This window comes from Hemicordylus capensis, chromosome 1 (genome assembly GCF_027244095.1).
Source record: "Hemicordylus capensis ecotype Gifberg chromosome 1, rHemCap1.1.pri, whole genome shotgun sequence".
Lineage (NCBI taxonomy): Eukaryota > Metazoa > Chordata > Lepidosauria > Squamata > Cordylidae > Hemicordylus > Hemicordylus capensis.
This window is the reverse complement of record NC_069657.1, coordinates 17905299-17929766: the sequence shown is the minus strand read 5'-3', so window position 1 is coordinate 17929766 and position 24468 is coordinate 17905299. Positions and strand designations below refer to the sequence as shown.

At 46.0% G+C, this 24468-nt stretch overlaps 1 protein-coding gene across 3 annotated transcripts in view; it reads left to right on the top strand.

The window, feature by feature from the left end:
* AHNAK2 (AHNAK nucleoprotein 2) overlaps nt 1-21391 on the top strand; it is a 135009-nt gene extending 113618 nt beyond the window's left edge. For all 3 annotated transcript variants that reach the window (XM_053259584.1, XM_053259599.1, XM_053259590.1), the window contains exon 7: nt 725-21391. In XM_053259584.1, coding sequence (XP_053115559.1) covers nt 725-18688 — 17964 coding nt within the window. In that variant the 3' untranslated portion in view covers nt 18689-21391. The remainder of the gene's footprint in view (nt 1-724) is intronic.
* The last annotated feature ends 3077 nt before the right edge of the window (nt 21392-24468 follow it).

Genomic DNA, 24468 nt, shown 5'->3' with positions numbered 1-24468 from the left:
AAATGTCTAATATTCTCCAAAAATCGGGGGGGGGGGATTGACCAATTCTTTTTCAAATTTAAGAAAGAGGGGCCCCTGATTTCCTTTCTCACCCGTGTGGCAAGTTTCAAGGCTATAGGACCAACCAGTGAGTTTTGGTTAACACCCCCCCTGACCCCTATGGGGGGAAATCTGAATTTAAGTCAGAATTCAAATTCCAACTCCAACTTGATGTCTAACATCACCAGAGTCCAAAGAATCCAAATCCAATATTGTCAAATTTGGATTGGGTCAAATCCGAATCTGAATTTTCTGAACACACACAGGCCTAGCATTTATTCATCCTGCCACTTCTCACTGATTAAAGCTCAAAACATGGTGGTTTGGGAAGCAGAAGAGAAATGCAATTGAACACATTTTAAACTTGTCCATAAAAAGTAAAAAATAAGATGTAAATGCACAGTTACAGCAAACACTTAAAATGATGATGTAGAAAAGAACAATATGAATCTGTATGCTCCAAATTAGAGAAGTGAGGAAGGAATGTAAAGACTATTTCTACTTCTGCACAGGACCACCTCATCCGATTTTTTTCCTCCTACAATCCCAGCATTATACTTTAAAGAGATTAATCACATTACATATTGGGTTGAGGGCAAACAAATCATTGTAGGTGCATAAAATTGCTGTAAGTGGTATAAACTACATACTTAATACAGTCTGTTTTGGAAATCTACATTCCCAGGAAAAGGAGATTCTTGAAATATCGGAGAAGACTATCACTGAAGAAGACAAAGCAAACTTAATAGTGAAACAGCGAGTAGGAAGACCAAAACGCCCTAAGAAGGATAGACTATCCTGGCCAAAGTTCCAGTCCTTGAAAGGTAAAAAAATTTTGGGACATAGAAGATCTCGAAGCACATCAGATGCATATGAGCATGCTATTCCAGATGTGTCCCCAACAAGCACAGACACAGAATCACAATTTCTACCAGAAGAAATCCAAGGAAAAATTAAAAAGGGAAGTCAAAAGAAATTAAAATTTCCCAGTATTGGATTCAAGATGAATAGAACGAAGCAAGAACCAGAGGACAGGATGAAATATGAAGTAAAAACTTTAGCAGATTATGAAAACAATAAAACAAAAGAAATTCCAGAAAACAACACAGTAGAATCTTCGATAACCTGGAGTCAAGAAAAACAAAGAGTGGGATATGAGGATGAAAAAAAGGACATTGGAGAACCAAAGTACGAGTTAGCATACCATACAACAAAGTGCCCAGAAGTAGAACTAACCATTAAAAAGCCAAAAGAAAAGAAGGTAAAATCCAAAGCAATAACTTCAAAACCTGAATGTCCAATTATAACATCACAACAAACAACAAATATATTAGAAAAAGATGAAATGAAAGTTTCACCAACCAAACAGATATCACAACAGTTTCCAAAAATAAGAAGAAAAAAACAAAAGGGATCAAAAGAAAAAATACACACCAAAATAGACGATGAACTTGAACAACAAGAAGAACAAAAAAAGCTAGAAATAAAAGACCCCATAATACAAACTGAAAATAAAAAACAAGGCGAAGAATATGTCACAGTTCCAGGCCCTGGTGCAATCATGGTAACAGGTGAGGCTTCCTTGGAACTGAAAGCTCCAGAACTGCAATTTGATGTACCATCTGCTGAGATTGCTCTAGATGGAGCTGACAGCAAGTTTAAAATGCCCAAGTTGCAGATGCCAAAGTTCGGAATTTCACAACCCAAAGGGAAAGCATCTGGCAGAGAAGAAATCACATTGCCTTGGGTTGAAGCAGAGGTCAGCAAACCTGAACTAAAAGCGCAAGTAACCATCCCTTCTGTTTCTAGTGAGACGGTCCCAGCAGCGGACATTCAGGCACCAAGCATAGAAGTGGAGGTTGGCGAGAAAGGCAAGATGCCCAGTGTCAAGTTGCCCAAAATGAAGACTCCTCAAGTGGGTGTCACTCTGCCGAAAGTGGAGGCAGACATCTCCCTTCCCAAAGCAGAAGCCCAACTGCCAGCGGGAGAGGTCTCCGTCAAGGTACCTGATGCAGAAGGCAGCGTGGAGGGTGGCGGGATGAAAATACACATGCCCAAGTTCAAGATGCCCAGCATGGGATTCTCCAAGCCAGACATCAAAGGCCCCAAGGTGGACGTGGATGTCAGCTTGCCTAAAGCTGATGTCACTCTTCCTACATGTGACGTCAGTATTTCCAAGCCTGAACTGAAAACAGGACACCTAGCTGCTGACATCAGCGTCTCAGCACCCGAGGTCAAGGTCCCCAAGGGGGACATTGCTTTGGAACTGAAAGCTCCAGAAGTTGACATAGAAACACCATCCGCAGAGATTGCTCTGGATGGAGCTGATAGCAAGTTCAAAATGCCCAAGTTCCAGATGCCAAAATTTGGAATTTCTCATTCCAAAGGCAAAGCAGCTGTCGGAGAAATCACATTGCCTTCGGTTGCGACTGATTTCCTCAAGACGGATCTAAAAGCGGAAGTCACCGTTCCCTCTGTTGCCATCAAGACAGACATAAAGGTCCCAGAAGTTGACATTCCGGCACCCAGTGTGGACATAGAGGGAGGTGAGAAGGGCAAATATAAAATGCCTGATGTCAAGATGCCCGGTGTCAAGTTGCCCAAAATGAAGACTCCTCAAGTGGGTGTCACTCTGCCGAAGGTGGAGGCAGACATCTCCCTTCCCAAAGCAGAAGCCCAACTGCCAGCAGGAGATCTCTCCGTCAAGGTACCTGATGCAGAAGGCAGCGTGGAGGGTGGTGGGATGAAAATACACATGCCCAAGTTCAAGATGCCCAGCATGGGATTCTCCAAGCCAGACATCAAAGGCCCCAAGGTGGACGTGGATGTCAGCTTGCCTAAAGCTGATGTCACTCTTCCTACATGTGACGTCAGTATTTCCAAGCCTGAACTGAAAACAGGACACCTAGCTGCTGACATCAGCGTCTCAGCACCCGAGGTCAAGGTCCCCAAGGGGGACATTGCTTTGGAACTGAAAGCTCCAGAAGTTGACATAGAAACACCATCCGCAGAGATTGCTCTGGATGGAGCTGACAGCAAGTTCAAAATGCCCAAGTTCCAGATGCCAAAATTTGGAATTTCTCATTCCAAAGGCAAAGCAGCTGTCGGAGAAATCACATTGCCTTCGGTTGAGACTGATATCCCCAAGACGGATCTAAAAGCGGAAGTCACCGTTCCCTCTGTTGCCATCAAGACAGACATAAAGGTCCCAGAAGTTGACATTCAGGCACCCAGTGTGGACATAGAGGAAGGTGAGAAGGGGAAATTTAAAATGCCTGATGTCAAGATGCCCGGTGTCAAGTTGCCCAAAATGAAGACTCCTCAAGTGGGTGTCATTCTGCCGAAGGTGGAGGCAGACATCTCCCTTCCCAAAGCAGAAGCCCAACTGCCAGCGGGAGAGGTCTCCGTCAAGGTACCTGATGCAGAAGGCAGCGTGGAGGGTGGCGGGATGAAAATGCACATGCCCAAGTTCAAGATGCCCAGCATGGGATTCTCCAAGCCAGACATCAAAGGCCCCAAGGTGGACGTGGATGTCAGCTTGCCTAAAGCTGACATCACTCTTCCTACCTGTGACGTCAGTATTTCCAAGCCTGAACTGAAAACAGGACACCTAGCTGCTGACATCAGCGTCTCAGCACGCGAGGTCAAGGTCCCCAAGGGGGACATTGCTTTGGAACTAAAAGCCCCAGAAGTTGACATAGAAACACCGTACGCAGAGATTGCGATGGATGGTGCTGACAGCAAGTTCAAAATGCCCAAGTTCCAGATGCCAAAGTTTGGAATTTCTCATCCCAAAGGGAAAGCAGCTGTCGGAGGAGAAATCACATTGCCTTCGGTTGAGACTGATTTCCCCAAGACGGATCTAAAAGCGGAAGTCACCGTTCCCTCTGTTGCCATGAAGACAGACATAAAGGTCCCCGAAGTTGACATTCAGGCACCCAGTGTGGACGTAGAGGTAGGCGAGAAGGGCAAAATTAAAATGCCTGATGTCAAGATGCCCGGTGTCAAGTTGCCCAAAATGAAGACTCCTCAAGTGGGTGTCACTCTGCCGAAGGTGGAGGCAGACATCTCCCATCCCAAAGCAGAAGCCCAACTGCCAGCTGGAGAGGTCTCCGTCAAGGTACCTGATGCAGAAGGCAGTGTTGAGGGTGGCGGGATGAAAATGCACATGCCCAAGTTCAAGATGCCCAGCATGGGATTCTCCAAGCCAGACATCAAAGGCCCCAAGGTGGACGTGGATGTCAGCTTGCCTAAAGCTGATGTCACTCTGCCTTCCTATGATGTCAGTATTTCCAAGCCTGAATTGAAAACAGGACACCTAGCTGCTGACATCAGTGTCTCAGCACCCGAGGTCAAGGTCCCCAAGGGGGACATTGCTTTGGAACTGAAAGCCCCAGAAGTTGACATAGAAACACCATCTGCAGAGATTGCGCTGGATGGAGCTGACAGCAAGTTCAAAATGCCCAAGTTCCAGATGCCAAAGTTTGGAATTTCTCATCCCAAAGGGAAAGCAGCTGTCGGAGGAGAAATCACATTGCCTTCGGTTGAGACTGATTTCCCCAAGACGGATCTAAAAGCGGAAGTCACCGTTCCCTCTGTTGCCATCAAGACAGACATAAAGGTCCCAGAAGTTGACATTCAGGCACCCAGTGTGGATGTAGAGGTAGGCGAGAAGGGGAAATTTAAAATGCCTGATGTCAAGATGCCCGGTGTCAAGTTGCCCAAAATGAAGACTCCTCAAGTGGGTGTCACTCTGCCGAAGGTGGAGGCAGACATCTCCCTTCCCAAAGCAGAAGCCCAACTGCCAGCGGGAGAGGTCTCCGTCAAGGTACCTGATGCAGAAGGCAGCGTGGAGGGTGGTGGGATGAAAATACACATGCCCAAGTTCAAGATGCCCAGCATGGGATTCTCCAAGCCAGACATCAAAGGCCCCAAGGTGGACGTGGATGTCAGCTTGCCTAAAGCTGACGTCACTCTTCCTACCTGTGATGTCAGTATTTCCAAGCATGAACTGAAAACAGGACACCTAGCTGCTGACATCAGCGTCTCAGCACCCGAGGTCAAGGTCCCCAAGGGGGACATTGCTTTGGAACTGAAAGCCCCAGAAGTTGACATAGAAACACCATCTGCAGAGATTGCGCTGGATGGAGCTGACAGCAAGTTCAAAATGCCCAAGTTCCAGATGCCAAAGTTTGGAATTTCTCATCCCAAAGGGAAAGCAGCTGTCGGAGGAAAAATCACATTGCCTTCGGTTGAGACTGATTTCCCCAAGACGGATCTAAAAGCGGAAGTCACCGTTCCCTCTGTTGCCATCAAGACAGACATAAAGGTCCCAGAAGTTGACATTCAGGCACCCAGTGTGGATGTAGAGGTAGGCAAGAAGGGGAAATTTAAAATGCCTGATGTCAAGATGCCCGGTGTCACGTTGCCCAAAATGAAGACTCCTCAAGTGGGTGTCACTCTGCCGAAGGTGGAGGCAGACATCTCCCTTCCCAAAGCAGAAGCCCAACTGCCAGCGGGAGAGGTCTCCGTCAAGGTACCTGATGCAGAAGGCAGCGTGGAGGGTGGTGGGATGAAAATGCACATGCCCAAGTTCAAGATGCCCAGCATGGGATTCTCCAAGCCAGACATCAAAGGCCCCAAGGTGGACGTGGATGTCAGCTTGCCTAAAGCTGACATCACTCTGCCTTCCTGTGACGTCAGTATTTCCAAGCCTGAATTGAAAACAGGACACCTAGCTGCTGACATCAGCGTCTCAGCACCCGAGGTCAAGGTCCCCAAGGGGGACATTGCTTTGGAACTGAAAGCTCCAGAAGTTGACATAGAAACACCATCCGCAGAGATTGCGCTGGATGGAGCTGACAGCAAGTTCAAAATGCCCAAGTTCCAGATGCCAAAGTTTGGAATTTCTCATCCCAAAGGGAAAGCAGCTGTCGGAGGAGAAATCACATTGCCTTCGGTTGAGACTGATTTCCCCAAGACGGATCTAAAAGCGGAAGTCACCGTTCCCTCTGTTGCCATCAAGACAGACATAAAGGTCCCCGAAGTTGACATTCAGGCACCCAGTGTGGACGTAGAGGTAGGCGAGAAGGGCAAAATTAAAATGCCTGATGTCAAGATGCCCGGTGTCAAGTTGCCCAAAATGAAGACTCCTCAAGTGGGTGTCACTCTGCCGAAGGTGGAGTCAGACATCTCCCTTCCCAAAGCAGAAGCCCAACTGCCAGCGGGAGAGGTCTCCGTCAAGGTACCTGATGCAGAAGGCAGCGTGGAGGGTGGTGGGATGAAAATACACATGCCCAAGTTCAAGATGCCCAGCATGGGATTCTCCAAGCCAGACATCAAAGGCCCCAAGGTGGACGTGGATGTCAGCTTGCCTAAAGCTGACGTCACTCTGCCTTCCTGTGACGTCAGTATTTCCAAGCCTGAATTGAAAACAGGACACCTAGCTGCTGACATCAGCGTCTCAGCACCCGAGGTCAAGGTCCCCAAGGGGGACATTGCTTTGGAACTGAAAGCTCCAGAAGTTGACATAGAAACACCATCCGCAGAGATTGCGCTGGATGGAGCTGACAGCAAGTTCAAAATGCCCAAGTTCCAGATGCCAAAGTTTGGAATTTCTCATCCCAAAGGGAAAGCAGCTGTCGGAGGAGAAATCACATTGCCTTCGGTTGAGACTGATTTCCCCAAGACGGATCTAAAAGCGGAAGTCACCGTTCCCTCTGTTGCCATCAAGACAGACATAAAGGTCCCCGAAGTTGACATTCAGGCACCCAGTGTGGACGTAGAAGTAGGCGAGAAGGGCAAAATTAAAATGCCTGATGTCAAGATGCCCGGTGTCACGTTGCCCAAAATGAAGACTCCTCAAGTGGGTGTCACTCTGCCGAAGGTGGAGGCAGACATCTCCCTTCCCAAAGCAGAAGCCCAACTGCCAGCGGGAGAGGTCTCCGTCAAGGTACCTGATGCAGAAGGCAGCGTGGAGGGTGGTGGGATGAAAATACACATGCCCAAGTTCAAGATGCCCAGCATGGGATTCTCCAAGCCAGACATCAAAGGCCCCAAGGTGGACGTGGATGTCAGCTTGCCTAAAGCTGACGTCACTCTGCCTTCCTGTGACGTCAGTATTTCCAAGCCTGAATTGAAAACAGGACACCTAGCTGCTGACATCAGCGTCTCAGCACCCGAGGTCAAGGTCCCCAAGGGGGACATTGCTTTGGAACTGAAAGCTCCAGAAGTTGACATAGAAACACCATCCGCAGAGATTGCGCTGGATGGAGCTGACAGCAAGTTCAAAATGCCCAAGTTCCAGATGCCAAAGTTTGGAATTTCTCATCCCAAAGGGAAAGCAGCTGTCGGAGGAGAAATCACATTGCCTTCGGTTGAGACTGATTTCCCCAAGACGGATCTAAAAGCGGAAGTCACCGTTCCCTCTGTTGCCATCAAGACAGACATAAAGGTCCCCGAAGTTGACATTCAGGCACCCAGTGTGGACGTAGAGGTAGGCGAGAAGGGCAAAATTAAAATGCCTGATGTCAAGATGCCCGGTGTCAAGTTGCCCAAAATGAAGACTCCTCAAGTGGGTGTCACTCTGCCGAAGGTGGAGGCAGACATCTCCCTTCCCAAAGCAGAAGCCCAACTGCCAGCGGGAGAGGTCTCCGTCAAGGTACCTGATGCAGAAGGCAGCGTGGAGGGTGGTGGGATGAAAATGCACATGCCCAAGTTCAAGATGCCCAGCATGGGATTCTCCAAGCCAGACATCAAAGGCCCCAAGGTGGACGTGGATGTCAGCTTGCCTAAAGCTGACGTCACTCTGCCTTCCTGTGACGTCAGTATTTCCAAGCCTGAATTGAAAACAGGACACCTAGCTGCTGACATCAGCGTCTCAGCACCCGAGGTCAAGGTCCCCAAGGGGGACATTGCTTTGGAACTGAAAGCTCCAGAAGTTGACATAGAAACACCATCCGCAGAGATTGCGCTGGATGGAGCTGACAGCAAGTTCAAAATGCCCAAGTTCCAGATGCCAAAGTTTGGAATTTCTCATCCCAAAGGGAAAGCAGCTGTCGGAGGAGAAATCACATTGCCTTCGGTTGAGACTGATTTCCCCAAGACGGATCTAAAAGCGGAAGTCACCGTTCCCTCTGTTGCCATCAAGACAGACATAAAGGTCCCCGAAGTTGACATTCAGGCACCCAGTGTGGACGTAGAGGTAGGCGAGAAGGGCAAAATTAAAATGCCTGATGTCAAGATGCCCGGTGTCAAGTTGCCCAAAATGAAGACTCCTCAAGTGGGTGTCACTCTGCCGAAGGTGGAGGCAGACATCTCCCTTCCCAAATCAGAAGCCCAACTGCCAGCGGGAGAGGTCTCCGTCAAGGTACCTGATGCAGAAGGCAGCGTGGAGGGTGGTGGGATGAAAATGCACATGCCCAAGTTCAAGATGCCCAGCATGGGATTCTCCAAGCCAGACATCAAAGGCCCCAAGGTGGACGTGGATGTCAGCTTGCCTAAAGCTGACGTCACTCTGCCTTCCTGTGACGTCAGTATTTCCAAGCCTGAATTGAAAACAGGACACCTAGCTGCTGACATCAGCGTCTCAGCACCCGAGGTCAAGGTCCCCAAGGGGGACATTGCTTTGGAACTGAAAGCTCCAGAAGTTGACATAGAAACACCATCCGCAGAGATTGCGCTGGATGGAGCTGACAGCAAGTTCAAAATGCCCAAGTTCCAGATGCCAAAGTTTGGAATTTCTCATCCCAAAGGGAAAGCAGCTGTCAGAGGAGAAATCACATTGCCTTCGGTTGAGACTGATTTCCCCAAGACGGATCTAAAAGCGGAAGTCACCGTTCCCTCTGTTGCCATCAAGACAGACATAAAGGTCCCAGAAGTTGACATTCAGGCACCCAGTGTGGACGTAGAGGTAGGCGAGAAGGGCAAAATTAAAATGCCTGATGTCAAGATGCCCGGTGTCAAGTTGCCCAAAATGAAGACTCCTCAAGTGGGTGTCACTCTGCCGAAGGTGGAGGCAGACATCTCCCTTCCCAAAGCAGAAGCCCAACTGCCAGCGGGAGAGGTCTCCGTCAAGGTACCTGATGCAGAAGGCAGCGTGGAGGGTGGTGGGATGAAAATACACATGCCCAAGTTCAAGATGCCCAGCATGGGATTCTCCAAGCCAGACATCAAAGGCCCCAAGGTGGACGTGGATGTCAGCTTGCCTAAAGCTGATGTCACTCTGCCTTCCTGTGACGTCAGTTTTTCCAAGCCTGAATTGAAAACAGGACACCTAGCTGCTGACATCAGCGTCTCAGCACCCGAGGTCAAGGTCCCCAAGGGGGACATTGCTTTGGAACTGAAAGCTCCAGAAGTTGACATAGAAACACCATCCGCAGAGATTGCGCTGGATGGAGCTGACAGCAAGTTCAAAATGCCCAAGTTCCAGATGCCAAAGTTTGGAATTTCTCATCCCAAAGGGAAAGCAGCTGTCGGAGGAGAAATCACATTGCCTTCGGTTGAGACTGATTTCCCCAAGACGGATCTAAAAGCGGAAGTCACCGTTCCCTCTGTTGCCATCAAGACAGACATAAAGGTCCCAGAAGTTGACATTCAGGCACCCAGTGTGGATGTAGAGGTAGGCGAGAAGGGGAAATTTAAAATGCCTGATGTCAAGATGCCCGGTGTCAAGTTGCCCAAAATGAAGACTCCTCAAGTGGGTGTCACTCTGCCGAAGGTGGAGGCAGACATCTCCCTTCCCAAAGCAGAAGCCCAACTGCCAGCGGGAGAGGTCTCCGTCCAGGTACCTGATGCAGAAGGCAGCGTGGAGGGTGGTGGGATGAAAATACACATGCCCAAGTTCAAGATGCCCAGCATGGGATTCTCCAAGCCAGACATCAAAGGCCCCAAGGTGGACGTTGATGTCAGCTTGCCTAAAGCTGATGTCACTCTTCCTACCTGTGACGTCAGTATTTCCAAGCCTGAACTGAAAACAGGACACCTAGCTGCTGACATCAGCGTCTCAGCACCCGAGGTCAAGGTCCCCAAGGGGGACATTGCTTTGGAACTGAAAGCCCCAGAAGTTGACATAGAAACACCGTCCGCAGAGATTGCGCTGGATGGAGCTGACAGCAAGTTCAAAATGCCCAAGTTCCAGATGCCAAAGTTTGGAATTTCTCATCCCAAAGGGAAAGCAGCTGTCGGAGGAGAAATCACATTGCCTTCGGTTGAGACTGATTTCCCCAAGACGGATCTAAAAGCGGAAGTCACCGTTCCCTCTGTTGCCATCAAGACAGACATAAAGGTCCCAGAAGTTGACATTCAGGCACCCAGTGTGGATGTGGAGGTAGGCGAGAAGGGGAAATTTAAAATGCCTGATGTCAAGATGCCCGGTGTCAAGTTGCCCAAAATGAAGACTCCTCAAGTGGGTGTCACTCTGCCGAAGGTGGAGGCAGACATCTCCCTTCTCAAAGCAGAAGCCCAACTGCCAGCGGGAAAGGTCTCCATCAAGGTACCTGATGCAGAAGGCAGCGTGGCGGGTGGTGGGATGAAAATACACATGCCCCAGTTCAAGGTGCCCAGCATGGGATTTTCCAAGCCAGACATCAAAGACTCCAAGGTGGACGTGGATGTCAGCTTGCCTAAAGCTGATGTCACTCTGTCTTCCTGTGATGTCAGTATTTCCAAGCCTGAATTGAAAACAGGACACCTGGCTTCTGACATCAGCATCTCAGCACCCGAGGTCAAGGTCCCCACAGGGGGCACTTCTTTGGAATTGAAAGCTCCAGAAGTTGACATAGAAACACCATCCGCAGAGATTGCTCTGGATGGAGCTGACAGCAAGTTCAAAATGCCCAAGTTCCAGATGCCAAAGTTTGGAATTTCTCATCCCAAAGGGAAAGCAGCTGTCGGAGGAGAAATCACATTGCCTTCGGTTGAGACTGATTTCCCCAAGACGGATCTAAAAGCGGAAGTCACCGTTCCCTCTGTTGCCATCAAGACAGACATAAAGGTCCCCGAAGTTGACATTCAGGCACCCAGTGTGGACGTAGAGGTAGGCGAGAAGGGCAAAATTAAAATGCCTGATGTCAAGATGCCCGGTGTCAAGTTGCCCAAAATGAAGACTCCTCAAGTGGGTGTCACTCTGCCGAAGGTGGAGGCAGACATCGCCCTTCCCAAAGCAGAAGCCCAACTGCCAGCGGGAGAGGTCTCCGTCAAGGTACCTGATGCAGAAGGCAGCGTGGAGGGTGGTGGGATGAAAATACACATGCCCAAGTTCAAGATGCCCAGCATGGGATTCTCCAAGCCAGACATCAAAGGCCCCAAGGTGGACGTGGATGTCAGCTTACCTAAAGCTGATGTCACTCTGCCTTCCTGTGATGTCAGTATTTCCAAGCCTGAACTGAAAACAGGACACCTAGCTGCTGACATCAGCGTCTCAGCACCCGAGGTCAAGCTCCCCACAGGAGATGCTTCTTTGGAACTGAAAGCTCCAGAAGTTGACATAGAAACACCATCCGCAGAGATTGTGCTGGATGGAGCTGAGAGCAAGTTCAAAATGCCGAAGTTCCAGATGCCAAAGTTTGGAATTTCTCATCCCAAAGGGAAAGCAGCTGTCGGAGGAGAAACCACCTTGCCTTCAGTTGAGACTGATTTCCCCAAGACGGATCTAAAAGCAGAAGTCACCATTCCCTCTGTTGCCATCAAGACAGACATAAAGGTCCCAGAAGTCGACATTCAGGAACCCAGTATGGAAGTCGGCATGGACGGCAAAATTAAAATGCCTGATGTCAAGATGCCTGGTGTCAAGTTGCCCAAAATGAAGACTCCTCAAGTGGGTGTCACTCTGCTGAAGGCGGAGGCTGACATCTCCCTTCCCAAAGCAGAAGCCCAACTGCCAGCGGGAGAGGTCTCCGTCAAGGTGCCTGATTCAGAAGGCATCTTGGAGAGTGACAGGATGAAAATACACATGCCCAAGTTCAAGATGCCCAGCATCGGGTTTTCCAAACCAGACATCAAAGGCCCCAAGGTGGACGTGGATGTCAGCTTGCCTAAAGGCGATGTCACTCTTCCTTCCTGTGACATCGGTATTTCCAAGCCTGAATTGAAAACGGGCCAACTGGCTGCTGACCTCAGCCTCTCAGCACCTCAGGTCAGGGTTCCCACAGGAGAGGCTTCCTTGGAACTCAGTGTTGCAGACATGTACATTGAAGCACCATCCACTGACACTGCTCTGGATGGGGATGGAGTTGACGGCAAGTTCAAAATGCCCAAGTTCCAGATGCCGAAGTTTGGAGTTTCGCATCCCAAAGGGAAAGCTACTGTCGGGGCAGAAGTCACATTGCCGTCAGTTGTAGCTGAGCTTCCCAAGACCGATGTAAAAGCCGAAGTCACCATTCCCTCTGTTGCCATCAAGACAGACATAAAAGTCCCCCCAGTCAACATTCAGACACCCAGTATGGACGTAGTAGTAGGGGAGAAGGGCAAAATTAAAATGCCTGATGTCAAGATGCCCAGTGTCAAAATGCCCAAAATGAAGACTCCTCAAGTGGGTGTCACTCTGCCGAAGGTGGAGGCTGATATCTCCCTTCCCAAAGTGGAAGCTGAACTACCTGTAGGAGAGTTCTCCATCAAGGTTCCTGATGCAGAAGGCAGTTTGGAGGGTGGAGGAATGAACATACACATGCCGAAGTTTAAGATGCCCAGCATGGGATTCTCCAAACCAGACATCAAAGACCCCAAGGTGGACGTGGATGTCAGCTTGCCTAAATCTGATGTCACTCTTCCTACATGTGACGTCAGTATTTCCAAGCCTGAACTGAAAATGGGTGAATTGGCTGCCGACCTCAGCATCTCACCCCCTGACGTCAAGATCTCCATGGCTGAGGTTTCCTTTGAACTGAAAGATCCAGACATGCAGGTTCAAGCACCATCCACTGACATTGCTCTGGATGGAGCTGACGGCAAGTTTAAAAAGCCAAGGTTCCAGATGCCAAAGTTCGGCATTTCACTTCCGAAAGGGAAAGCAGCTGTCGGGGGAGAAATCACATTGCCTTCGGTTGAAGCTGAGCTCCCCAAGACAGATCCTAAAGCCGAAGTCACCATTCCCTCTGTTGCCATCAAGACAGACATAAAGGTCCCAACAGTGGATCTTCAGGCACCCAGTGTGGAAGTGGAGGTAGGCGAGAAGGGCAAAATTAAAATGCCTGATGTCAAGATGCCCAGTGTCCAAATGCCCACGATGAAGACTCCTCTCGTTGATGTCACGCTGCCGAAGGTGGAAGCAGACATCTCCCTACCCAAAGCAGATCCCGAACTGCCAGCAGGAGATTTCTCTGTCAAGGTTCCTGATGCAGAAGGCAGCGTGGAGGGTGGAAGGATGAAAATACACATGCCGAAATTCAAGATGCCCAGCATGGGATTCTCAAAACCGGATATCAAAGGCCCCAAAGTCGACATGGATATAAGCTTGCCTACACAGAGTACAGATCAAGTGACCATTCAGAGTCCAGAGATAGAAAGTGAAGTTATTTTAGATGACACTGTTTTTAATGCAACTGAGATGAATGTTGATGGTTCAAAGGGGAGGATTAAGATGCCTAAATTTCAAATGCCAAAATTTGGATTATCACGCCCTAAAGATAAAGTTTCCGAGAGTAAGATCAGTAAATTTAAAGTTGAGATTGACATTCCTGACATGAATAATGATGTGCAAGTCTTGGATATTAGGAAATCTGAGGACCCTGATGTAGAGACAGGTGCTTCAGGTCTCAAAATGGAAATTCCATCAATGAAAGTTCTTCAAATACCAAAATCTGATGTTAAGACATCAGAGCTAGATGTTGGACTTCCATCTGGACATATTTCTGTTGATGAGTCAGAAGTTAGCTTTGAGGGACCAGATTTAGAAAACAAAGATATACAAATTGAAGGTTGTGAAAAAGAAAGTAAATTTAAGATGCCAAAATTCAAGCTACCCTCATTTAACTGGTCTCCAAAAAAGGAAGCAAGTGTTCCTGGTGATATTGATCAAAACTTGAAGGAGACATTTTCTACAATTTCAGCAGCTGAAATTGAATCTGAATTAACACTCACCGTAGAAGAAGTTGAGAACCAAATTTTGGAACTGGATTGTCATATGGCTCTTGACAGTGAGAAGACAAAAACTAAAAGGCCTCAGTTTAGCATGCCAAAAATATCGCTTCCCAAAATGAAAGGTCGTAAAGGTGAAATATCTTTGCCACAGCTTGATGATGACATTACAGTTTCTAAGTCAGAAGGAGAAGGAGAAATTTCACTACAGATATCAGAGAAAGAAATCAGTGGAGGTGATTCTAGAAAAGGCCTTAAAATGTCCAAAGTTCAGCTCCCAAGTCTAGAACTTTCCAAACCAGAAATTAAAGCTCCTAAATTGGATATGGAAATCAGCTTACCTAAAAGTGATGCCCAACTTGGAACTCTTGATGTCAGTCTTTCGAAACCGGAACCAGGTGATACTGGTCCTGGTATTAATATACCAGTTGCTGAAATTAAGGTCCCCATATCAGATGAACTGAAAGATCCAGAAACAGGACTGGAAGGACCACCCACTCAAATAGCTGTAGATGGAGCAGAGATAAAAATTGAAAGTGTGGAAGGGAAGATGAAAAGGCCAAAGTTCCAAATGCCTAGGTTTGGAATCTCATTTTCTAAAGGTAAAGTCCCAAGTAGTGAGACTAGTTTACCCTCCATGGAGGCTGATGCTCCACAGTTGAAAGCGACAACAGACATTGCAGATATTGCAGTGGAAGCTCCAACAGTTGAAGCTAAGTGTGACACAGCTGGTATCGAAAAAGCTGTTTTGGATGGAAAAATTAAAATGCCTCATATTCCTAGAGTTGGCATAAGAGTCCCACCAGTTGGTCTTCCTGTGGCCCAGACAGATGCAGACACCCAAGCATCAGATGACATACCTAAGGAAGCAAAACTTGAGGGAGATGCAAAGACTGAAAGTCTAGATGCAGAAGAGAAAGATGGACATTTCAAAATGCCAAAATTCAAATTGCCTTCATTTAGTTGGTCACCTAAAAAAGAAACAAGCCTTAAAACCGAAATAAAAGAACCTCTGAAAGAACCTATTTCATTGTCAGATGATACTGATGCAGAGCTAACAGTAGTTCTGTCAGAAGATAAAGGGGCCGAAATGGACCTTGATGCTGAAATATCTGCCAAAAAAGGCCAGGTGAAAAAGCCTCATTTTGTCATGCCCAAAATCTCCCTACCTAAGCCAAAGTTGCCAAAATCACAGGGTAGCCTATCTAAAGTAGAGGCAGATATTACAGTGGAAAGAGATGGCGCTTTGGTACAAATACCTGATATAGAAAGTAGCTTTGCCAAAAGAGAAGAAGGAACAGAAATAAGCATTAAAATGCCAAAAGGCTTATCAAAACCAGAAATCAAATCACCACAAACAGAGATTGATATTAACTTATCCAGAGCTGATATTAAAGTGCCCCCTACAGATTGTTCATTTGAGCTGAAGAGTTCAGAAGTAGGATTTGAAGGACCCTTTGATGAAATTGGTATGGATAGTGCAAGTATGGAAGATGATGGTAAGGAAGGGAAGATTAGAATGCCAAAACTCCAAATGCCAAAGTTTGGAATTTCAGTTCCTGAAAGGAAATTGCCAGAGAGTGAGGTCACTTTACCAAAAATGGAAGCTGAATATTCTCTGTTGCAAGTTACACCAGAATTTGAGAGACTTGGTGGAGAAGCTCCAACCCTGGAAGTTAAAGCTGATACCATTGATGCAGAAATAAAGGTTTCAACTGGAAAAATCAAAATACCACAAATGCCCAAAGCTGACATCAAAGATTCTAGTGTGCCTGTCTGCAGCCCTGATGAGGAGGATATAGAAGTACAAGGAGAACTTGAAACAAAGCCTGGAGAAATTCAGACTGAGGAGTCTCAGGGTTGGTTTAAAATGCCAAAGTTCAGAATGCCTTCATTTGGTCGTTCATCATCAAAGGGGAAAAAAGGAGATGTTGAAGTTGAAAGTAGCACTGGAAAAGTTCCTGTTGCTGAAGTACAAGTTGAAATAAAAGCTCCTGAAATTTTAACACAATCTGTCCATACAGATGCTGAATCATATTCTGGAAATGACATTTTAGAAGGCAAAGTTAAATTTCCTCAAGTGGAAATTGGAGATGGTGACGTTTCACTACAGAAAGAAAAAGTCTCTGACATTGGCCTATCAGTGAGTGAAGGTGGCCTTTTACAGTCTTCAGGAAAATCAGACAGTAAATTAGGTGCCCTGGGAACAAAAACATATGCAGATATAGTAAAACATAGTGCTGAAGGGCTGCATTTACAAATGCACAAACCTTCATTCACAGTCCCTGCATCAGAAATCAGTGTCCAAAAACTGGATGTTGATATAAACGTACCAAAAGCAGACATAACTCACCCAAAATGTGATGTGACACTTCAGCAGCACCAGGCCAAATTAGACATTTCAGCAGCAGAGACCATCAAAGCAAAAGGTTCAGAGGCAGAAGCTGCACCCACTGAAATTACTGTGGGTGGAACAGAGGGGGAAATTGGTGTTGTTGTTGTTACAAAGGTGAAGGTAACAAGCCCAGATGCAGTAGCAAAAACTGAAAAGATAGAGAGCCAAACAAAATCACCAAAAAGGGATACTCAAGGGAAAGAGAGCATATTCAAGATGCCAAAGTTCAGTGTGCCTTCATTTGGATGGTCCTCTACAAAAAGCACCAGCAATGTTGCTGAAGTTATATCTAGCCTGGAAGAGCCTGATGTTGCCCATTCAGAAATTAAAATGGATGCTTCAGTGATAGATGAAGACTTTGAAATCATAGAGTTCCCAGTTGAAGGCTATGAAAAAGATACATCTGCAGAAAGTGAGGTGAAAGTGGAAGAGAGAGATGGATCAAGTAAACCAAAATCATCTAAATTCAAGATGCCGAAGTTTGGCAGTCTACGTACCAAATCAAAGGGTTCAGACATTCATGCCGAACCTCCAGAAGTGGAGTCCGAGGTATCATTAGCTAAAACTAAAGGAGATATATTAGAAGTTCAAAAGGCAGAAGGAACAGTTGACCTGAAAAGTACAAAACTAGATTTGATGGGGAAACCAGTAGACATGATAGACCATCAATCTGAAGAGTCAGAGCCAATTTTCCATATGCCCAAGTTAAAAATGCCCAAGTTTACACACAGCACATCCACAGATGAGGGTCACATTTTGACTTCAGATGCAACAGCTGTGAAATGTGCTGCTATTGATATTGATGGTGAACCTAAACTGGAATTGAGGTCTACTTTCCTTGAAGATGAAGGAGAACCCACAGGTTATAGTATTCAGAAGTCAACAGTCAGGATTACAACATTATCCCAACCTGCCATCCAAAGAACACATGTGGAAAGTAAACTCCCATCTACAGGCTCTTCTTTTTCAGAGACTACAGTACGTATGCAGAGGCCAATCGAGTTCAGTGCTGGATTTCAACAGAAAATATGCACCATGGACGATAATATCCAAAAGTCAATAGCTAAAATTACGACCCTGACTGAACCAGACATTAAAACAACGCTTGAGATTAAACTCCCACCTGCAGATGTGGTATTTCCAAGTGCATCAAAGCATGTTCAGGGTCCACATGTTGAGAGTACAGAAACAAAGCTACAAGCCGGTGAGTCAGCATTTGGCTATGGATATACAGAAAGTCCCGAGACTTTCCCAAGTGAGACAGTGAGAGAATCTGAGATTGCTCCTTCAGAAATCAAAACTGCCACTTATGGGTTTTCTCTCTTCAAAGTAAAGATCCAGGAATCACGTGTGAACGTAGATATCCCAGTCAAACTGTCTTCAACAGAATACAGAAATGAAATGTTTGAGGACAAGGATCAGCAACTAAAAACTTCAGGTGAAAGTTCAGGTGAAGCAACACAAAAGACTGACTCTGCTGAACTGAAATTATCTCACAAAGATCAAGATGTAACAGACGGAACTACTGAAGGAGCATCTTCCACTACTACTGTGACAAAGGTGAAAGAATTTACAGTTGAAGTACAATCTTCCAGTGAATTTGATAAGCAACCCAAAGAGGTTGAACCTGAGGACTTTGAAGATACAGATGTTGTAAGTGCTGAAGAAGATCCAACAGATCAAAAAGAAAAATCTGAGAGTAAGAGATCTTCTGGCAGGTTTAAATTTTGGTTTCCAAATATTGGGTTTTCTTCCTCTGTGGATGAGTCATCCACAGATTCCAAAGATGAAGTTCAAAAATCATTTCCAGAAGAAACACAGCCTGATGAGCCATCCACGTCAGAGGGTGATGCTGCCAAACAAACTGAAAAAACTGGATGGTTTAGGTTCCCCAAACTAGGCTTCTCCTCTCCAACAAAAAAGAGTAAGGAAGCTGACAAAGAAGAAACAGACTCAAAAGAAAGAAAACCTGAGGATGAAGAAAGCCCAACAGAGAAATCAGAAACTTTTTTTGATGCACAAGAAACCCTACCACCTAAAGAGACAACAGCAGACAAAGGGGAAACCTCGGGAACCACACCTTTGGAAGCCATTGTTTCATCTTCAGCAAGAACAGAACTGATACTGCTAGAGAAAGGGAAAGCTGTACCCCAAAGCATTCCTGAAGAGTCACCAAAATAAGGGGAGGGAGGCATGTTGCACTCAAAATTCAAGCATACGTGAACAAAGAGATGGAGAAAAACAGTTTGAAATATATATTGAAAAAATTTACCTTCTTTCCAGCAAAAGGAAATAGAACATTACTTCTGAGAAATATTTTATATTACAGTTCTGTTTTCAAGCTCATGGAAATGTAGAAAAATAGGTTGTGATGGCAAAGTTGGTTGCATGGGAACTGTGAGGCAACAAAGACAAACAAAACTACTGAGAAACTCAGTAGAAAACTACTGAGAAAAGGTGACCATAGTCCTAAGGAAGCCCACAATGATACAGTACTTTCTTCCTACCAATTTCCTGAGAAGTGTTATTCCTTCAAATCTACTTAGAGGAACAAAGGCAGGACAAGACATGAAACAAGTTCATTTGAGAAACAGCAGTGATTTTGCTCTAGATTATTTGCCTAAAGTAGTAAGCTTGTGCTGGGAGAATAAAAAACCTATTTCCTTTTTAAAGATTTTTTTAAAAAACCTGTATTTCTGCTGCTATCTTATGAAAAAATATTTTTTCATTATCTTAGTGCTATGGGTGTATTCCAGGATCATTTTAAAGCATAGGCCAAATAAAAGTAATACTGTAGATATTACAATGTTTATTCTTCCTTACCAGTCTGGAAGCAGGATAGCATTTTGCCTTTTCTTTTTAAAAGCTCAGAAATCTTGGGAGGTAAAAAATACATATAAAAATATATATTGTGCAGGTTTTCAAGCATATCAATCCAGTCTACAACACAGTTCAGCTGAAGCATCAGGAGGTAAAACAACTTGCACCTCAGTCCTAATTATTTGCACCAGGTTACCTAGGAACATCGGAAGCTGCCATATACTGAGTCAGACCACTGGTCTATCTAGCTCAGTATTGTCTTCACAGACTGGCAGCGGCTTCTCCAAGGTTGCAGGCAGGAATTTCTCTCAGCCCTATCTTGGAGATACCAGGGAGGGAACTTGAAACCTTCTGCTCTTCCCAGAGCAGCTCCATCCCCTGAGGGGAATATCTTGCAGTGCTCACACTTCTAGTCTCCCATTCGTATGCAACCAGGGTGCACCCTACTTAGCTAAGGGGACAAGTCATGCTTGCTACCACAAGACCAGCTCTCCTTGCTATAGGTTCCCTGCAGTGGTGGCATCATAATGACATGATCTGTGATGCTGTATGTTAATAAACCCAATCTGAGCATTTGTGTGCTAATGTTTTAAGATGTGTATCAATATGATTTTTGGAGTTGTCTGTGTGCCAAATATCAGGGCCTGCTGACATGGCTATTTGAATGTGTGGCAGTCAGAAAAAGCACTGCCTGCGTTCATGACCATTCTGCAGCAATTTAGTCTATTGGGATCCATGAAAAGTTTCCATGCAAATACCCCAATGTTATGGGAAAACCAGCACTGGTGATGCCACTTTAGATACCTTTAAACACACACACACCCCTCCCTTTGCAGTGGTGAACCAAAAGCTGGATCCTGCACATCTGCAGATGCACTCAACCAGCTTGCTGCCGGCTAATGCAAGGCTTTCCCTGTGGCTGCCATGCCACCAGCTAGTTGTCTGACTGGTTCTCAGTTTTAGGGTGGCAGACAGAAGATAAATACAATTTACTAAGTAAGAACTTACCATGGTGCAAGTTAGGTTGGTTGCATTATCTTGCCAAATGGTTAAAATTTAACCATTTCCCTGGTTCCTCAGATTTCTGTTCAGGTGCAGAAATGTGATAAGAATTTGCCATAGCATTTGGCAGGACACAGGTGCTATAGCTAAATAGTAAAGCATCTGCTTTGCACCAGAATGCCCCAGGTTCAGAGACTGTCATCTCCAGGTAGAGATGGGAAAGACTCCTGCCTGGAACCTTGGAGAGCCATTGCCAGTCTGTAGAGACAATCCTGAACTAGATGGACCAGTGGTCTGACTCAGTATAAGGCAGCTTCTTATGCTGACAATGCTAAATGCACACATGCCATGGTAGGGTACCATTTGTCAGTGGTTATCTATTGTAATTCAATGACAATCATCTACCAAGTGTTGATTCACGACAGTGTGGATGTAACCACTCAGTAAACTTGTTTTTGTACCGTACTGCACATGGTAAAGAGAATTCCCCCCGCATATCAAGAACAGATGTTTGGTGACATGGTCATCCGCCATCACTCTCCATCCCAAGACCTGTATTGGACAGATCCAATCCCAATTTTCCCCCTAAAGTGTATTGGGATAAAACTGACATGAAACCCATCTAGCTATTTAAAAGTGTTATTCATTGACATTGATCCTAAGATTGGGGGTCTTGATAAACCAACCATCTTGATAAAAAGGAATTCCAGAATTAGATTTCAGCCCCATTCCATCCATCGAGCTTGGAATGGCTTCAAGCCAAGTACTTCACTGTGACTGGATTGTAGACTGCGATTCAAGCGACTTCAGAAACGACACGAATAGTTGGGAGTTTAGCCTCCTGGAGCATATATGGAATGGAGCATATGCAAATAGCTTAAAGGCATTCCCAGAGATGTAAGTTGTAAATAGTTATTTGCCTATTGGGTTATATGAATGTTTCTTACAAGTATGTAGCCAACAAGTTGGTACATACTGGTTAAACATTGTGTTTGTGTATGACAAGAATGTTGAATGTATTCTAGCTATACTCCTGATATGGAAATAAATGTAGTATCGTTAGTTCTGTGATCATCATTCTGTTTCTGAAAAAATACCATCCATGCTTACATTTATTTGTTTGTTTGTTTGCTCAATTTCTATACCGCCCTTCCAAAAATGGCTGAGGGAAATAACACAGAGATAATTACACAGAGAAATAACAAATAAATAAGATGGATCCCTGTCCCCAAAGGGCTCACAGTCTAAAAAGAAACATAAGATATACACCAGCAACAGTCACTGGAGGTACATGGCAAGGTTGCTGCTTGACAAACCTAGACAAATTTGAAATGAACCTCTATTTGGTGCTTAGGGCCAGAATTCCCAATCTGTTTGGAAAAAGAATACATTACCAAGAGGCTTTTGAGTGGGAAGTTCTGCTTCAGTTCTACCTTCTAGTTTGGAAATCGTCCCAGATCTTCTATGAGCACATCCACTCTAAAGGTAAAGTGTGCCATCAAGTTGATGTCGACTCCTGGCGACCACAGAGTCACGTGGTTGTCTTTGGTAGAATACAGGAGAGGTTTGCCCTTGCCTCCTCCCATGCACTACACCACTTAAATTGGTCGAAAATCATTCTGTTCTCCTGAACTAAAGGCAAAGTGTGGCGTCAAATCGATTTCAACTCCTGGTGCCCACAGAGCCCTGTGGTTTTCTTTGGTAGAATAAAGGAAGGGGTTACCATTGCCTCCTCCCGTGCAATATGAGATGATGCCTTTCAGCATCTTCCTAGATCGGTTCTGCCCGATATAGTACCAGCGGGGATTCGAACCGGCAACCTTCTGCTTGTTAGTCAGGCATTTCCCCGCTGCGCCACTTAAGGTGACTATGCACCACACAAAGGATTCAGAATTTGCTGGGGGTGATACATAATTGGTGTGTTTTCTGTTGAGCCTTGATTACTCATTCAGACTTCAAAAAGGGGTGGTAACACAACTGATTTGTTAAATAGGGTTATATATACAGCACTCTGTTAGGGCTCTAAACACAGGCCTACAGCACTCTCCCCAATAGTGTTTCCAATTACAGTCCATTGATGATGCCCCATAGAACTTAATAACAACCTCTGAGAATGAGGCCATCACACTTCTGCCATGGGGCCCATTTCTTGGATGGAGATTGGTGCTCATGTGTGACAGAACGAGAAACATGGGACTGGCTTCTTAATGCACAGATGGTAAGTTCTTCTGGAACTTTTTGTTTTAAAACAGTAGCAAACCTTGTGCGGTATTAACAGGGAAAGAGATCACAACCTCGAGCAGATTGCAGTAGGCAGAAGTAAGGTAGTAAAGTGTCCTAGTGTAAATGAGAACATGGTTAGATAGATTACTGTGAGCCCAATTCATGCATCTTTGTATGGTTTATTGTTCTGGCCATCCCTCCTTCCAGTCAGGGCTGAAAGCAAGAAATTCAACTATTTCTGCTTCAGATACTGTGTAATGGTGGAGAATCCCGTCACTCTTCAGGAACACAGCAGAATTACCTGCCCTCAAAGGAGCTTTTCTATTGCATCTCTGAATGATCCACTACTCTGTGCTTGCCCCTCTTCAGTTCTGGAGGCATGCACAGAAGAGGGTCTTTTTCATAAACTTGAATATTCTTGTAGAAAGGTAGAGTACATAGGAACACAAGAAGCTGCCTAATACTGAGTCAGATCATTGGTCCATCTAGTTCAGTATTGTCTACACTGACTGGCAGCAGCTTCTCCAAGGTTTCGGGCAGGAATCTTGCCCAGTCCTACCTGGAGATGCCAGGAACTGAATCTGGGGTGTTCTGCATACAAAGCAGATGTTCTTTCATTGCAATATGGCCCTGCTCAATAAATAGTAAACACTATAGTGGGCATCTCCAGGGGAAGTAATTCTTACTCTTACACATTCTAAACATAAATCTTTTTATTTGTGTGAAGAGTACTTCCAGTACTTCCAAGAGTGTGAAGAATACTTCCAGGAATGTGAAGAGTGAGTGTGAAGAGTACTTCCAGTTTTAATTCAGAAAAGAAAATGTGCCATGGCAATCAGAAGTTTGGAAAACTTCTGACTGCAAATGGCCCCTGATGAACTTTACAGGAGCTACACTCCGGCAACCTCCTTCCCCATTCTTTCCCCTCCATCCTTGCTCCGAAATCCACTTCTACTAGCCTGTTACATCCAAGGGAAGTGAAGGAAAACTTTACAATCACAGACAAAGAACATCATGAAAAGCATAATGTACATGCCTCTGGAAGCATATTGAGCAATTTATATAATCCCATAACTTTAGATCCACCCACACACCAAGACATTCCTAGAAAGTTCATGGTTCCCTGAAAACTATAGCAAAGTCCTTTTGATTACAAAGCAAGAAGCACTAACCTCTTTAGTAAACCACCATCACCTAATGAGGCTGTTCATACAACCAAAAACTGGGTAGGACAAGTGTCCAACCAGGGGTGGAGCCACCATTGGGTGAACAGGTTTAAAGAACCTGGGCCGCTACCAATCGGGGCCACGCCTAGTGGCCCTGACACACCCCCTTCTTCACATCAGATGCGGGGGTGCTGGTTTAGCTCCTGAGCGGGGGCCGCGCGGCCCACACTCGGGAGTTAAATGGCTGCTACGTTCGCGCCGCTGGCCAAGAGCGGTGCTGCGAATGCAGCGCCGGCCACAACCTAGCTCCAAAATGGGGTCGCGGCACCCCATTTGGGAGTTGGATGGCCAACGCTGCATTTGCAGTGCAGTCAGCCTCTAACTGCCGAACGGAGCCGCACAGCTCCGTTTGGGAGTCAGACCATGCCCCCGTGTCTGACATCAGATGCAGGGGGGCGGGTGAGCGGGGCCACCACTGCAGCCACACAGGGGCCACTGGTGGTCTGGCTCCACGCCTGTGTCCAACCCAGATTTGGGAGCTGTTTTCACAGTTGTGTGCAAGCAAAGAATTAGGTAGGAGGAGAAGAAAAGTGATTGTGTGGTGGTGGGAGACAGCACCGTCCTACCCAACTTTCATACCCAGCATTCGACCATAGTCACGAGAAAAGCTGCACTACCCAGCTCCTGTCTCCCACACAATCACTTCTCCTCCTACCCAGTTGTTTGCTTCCACACAACCAAAAATTGGGA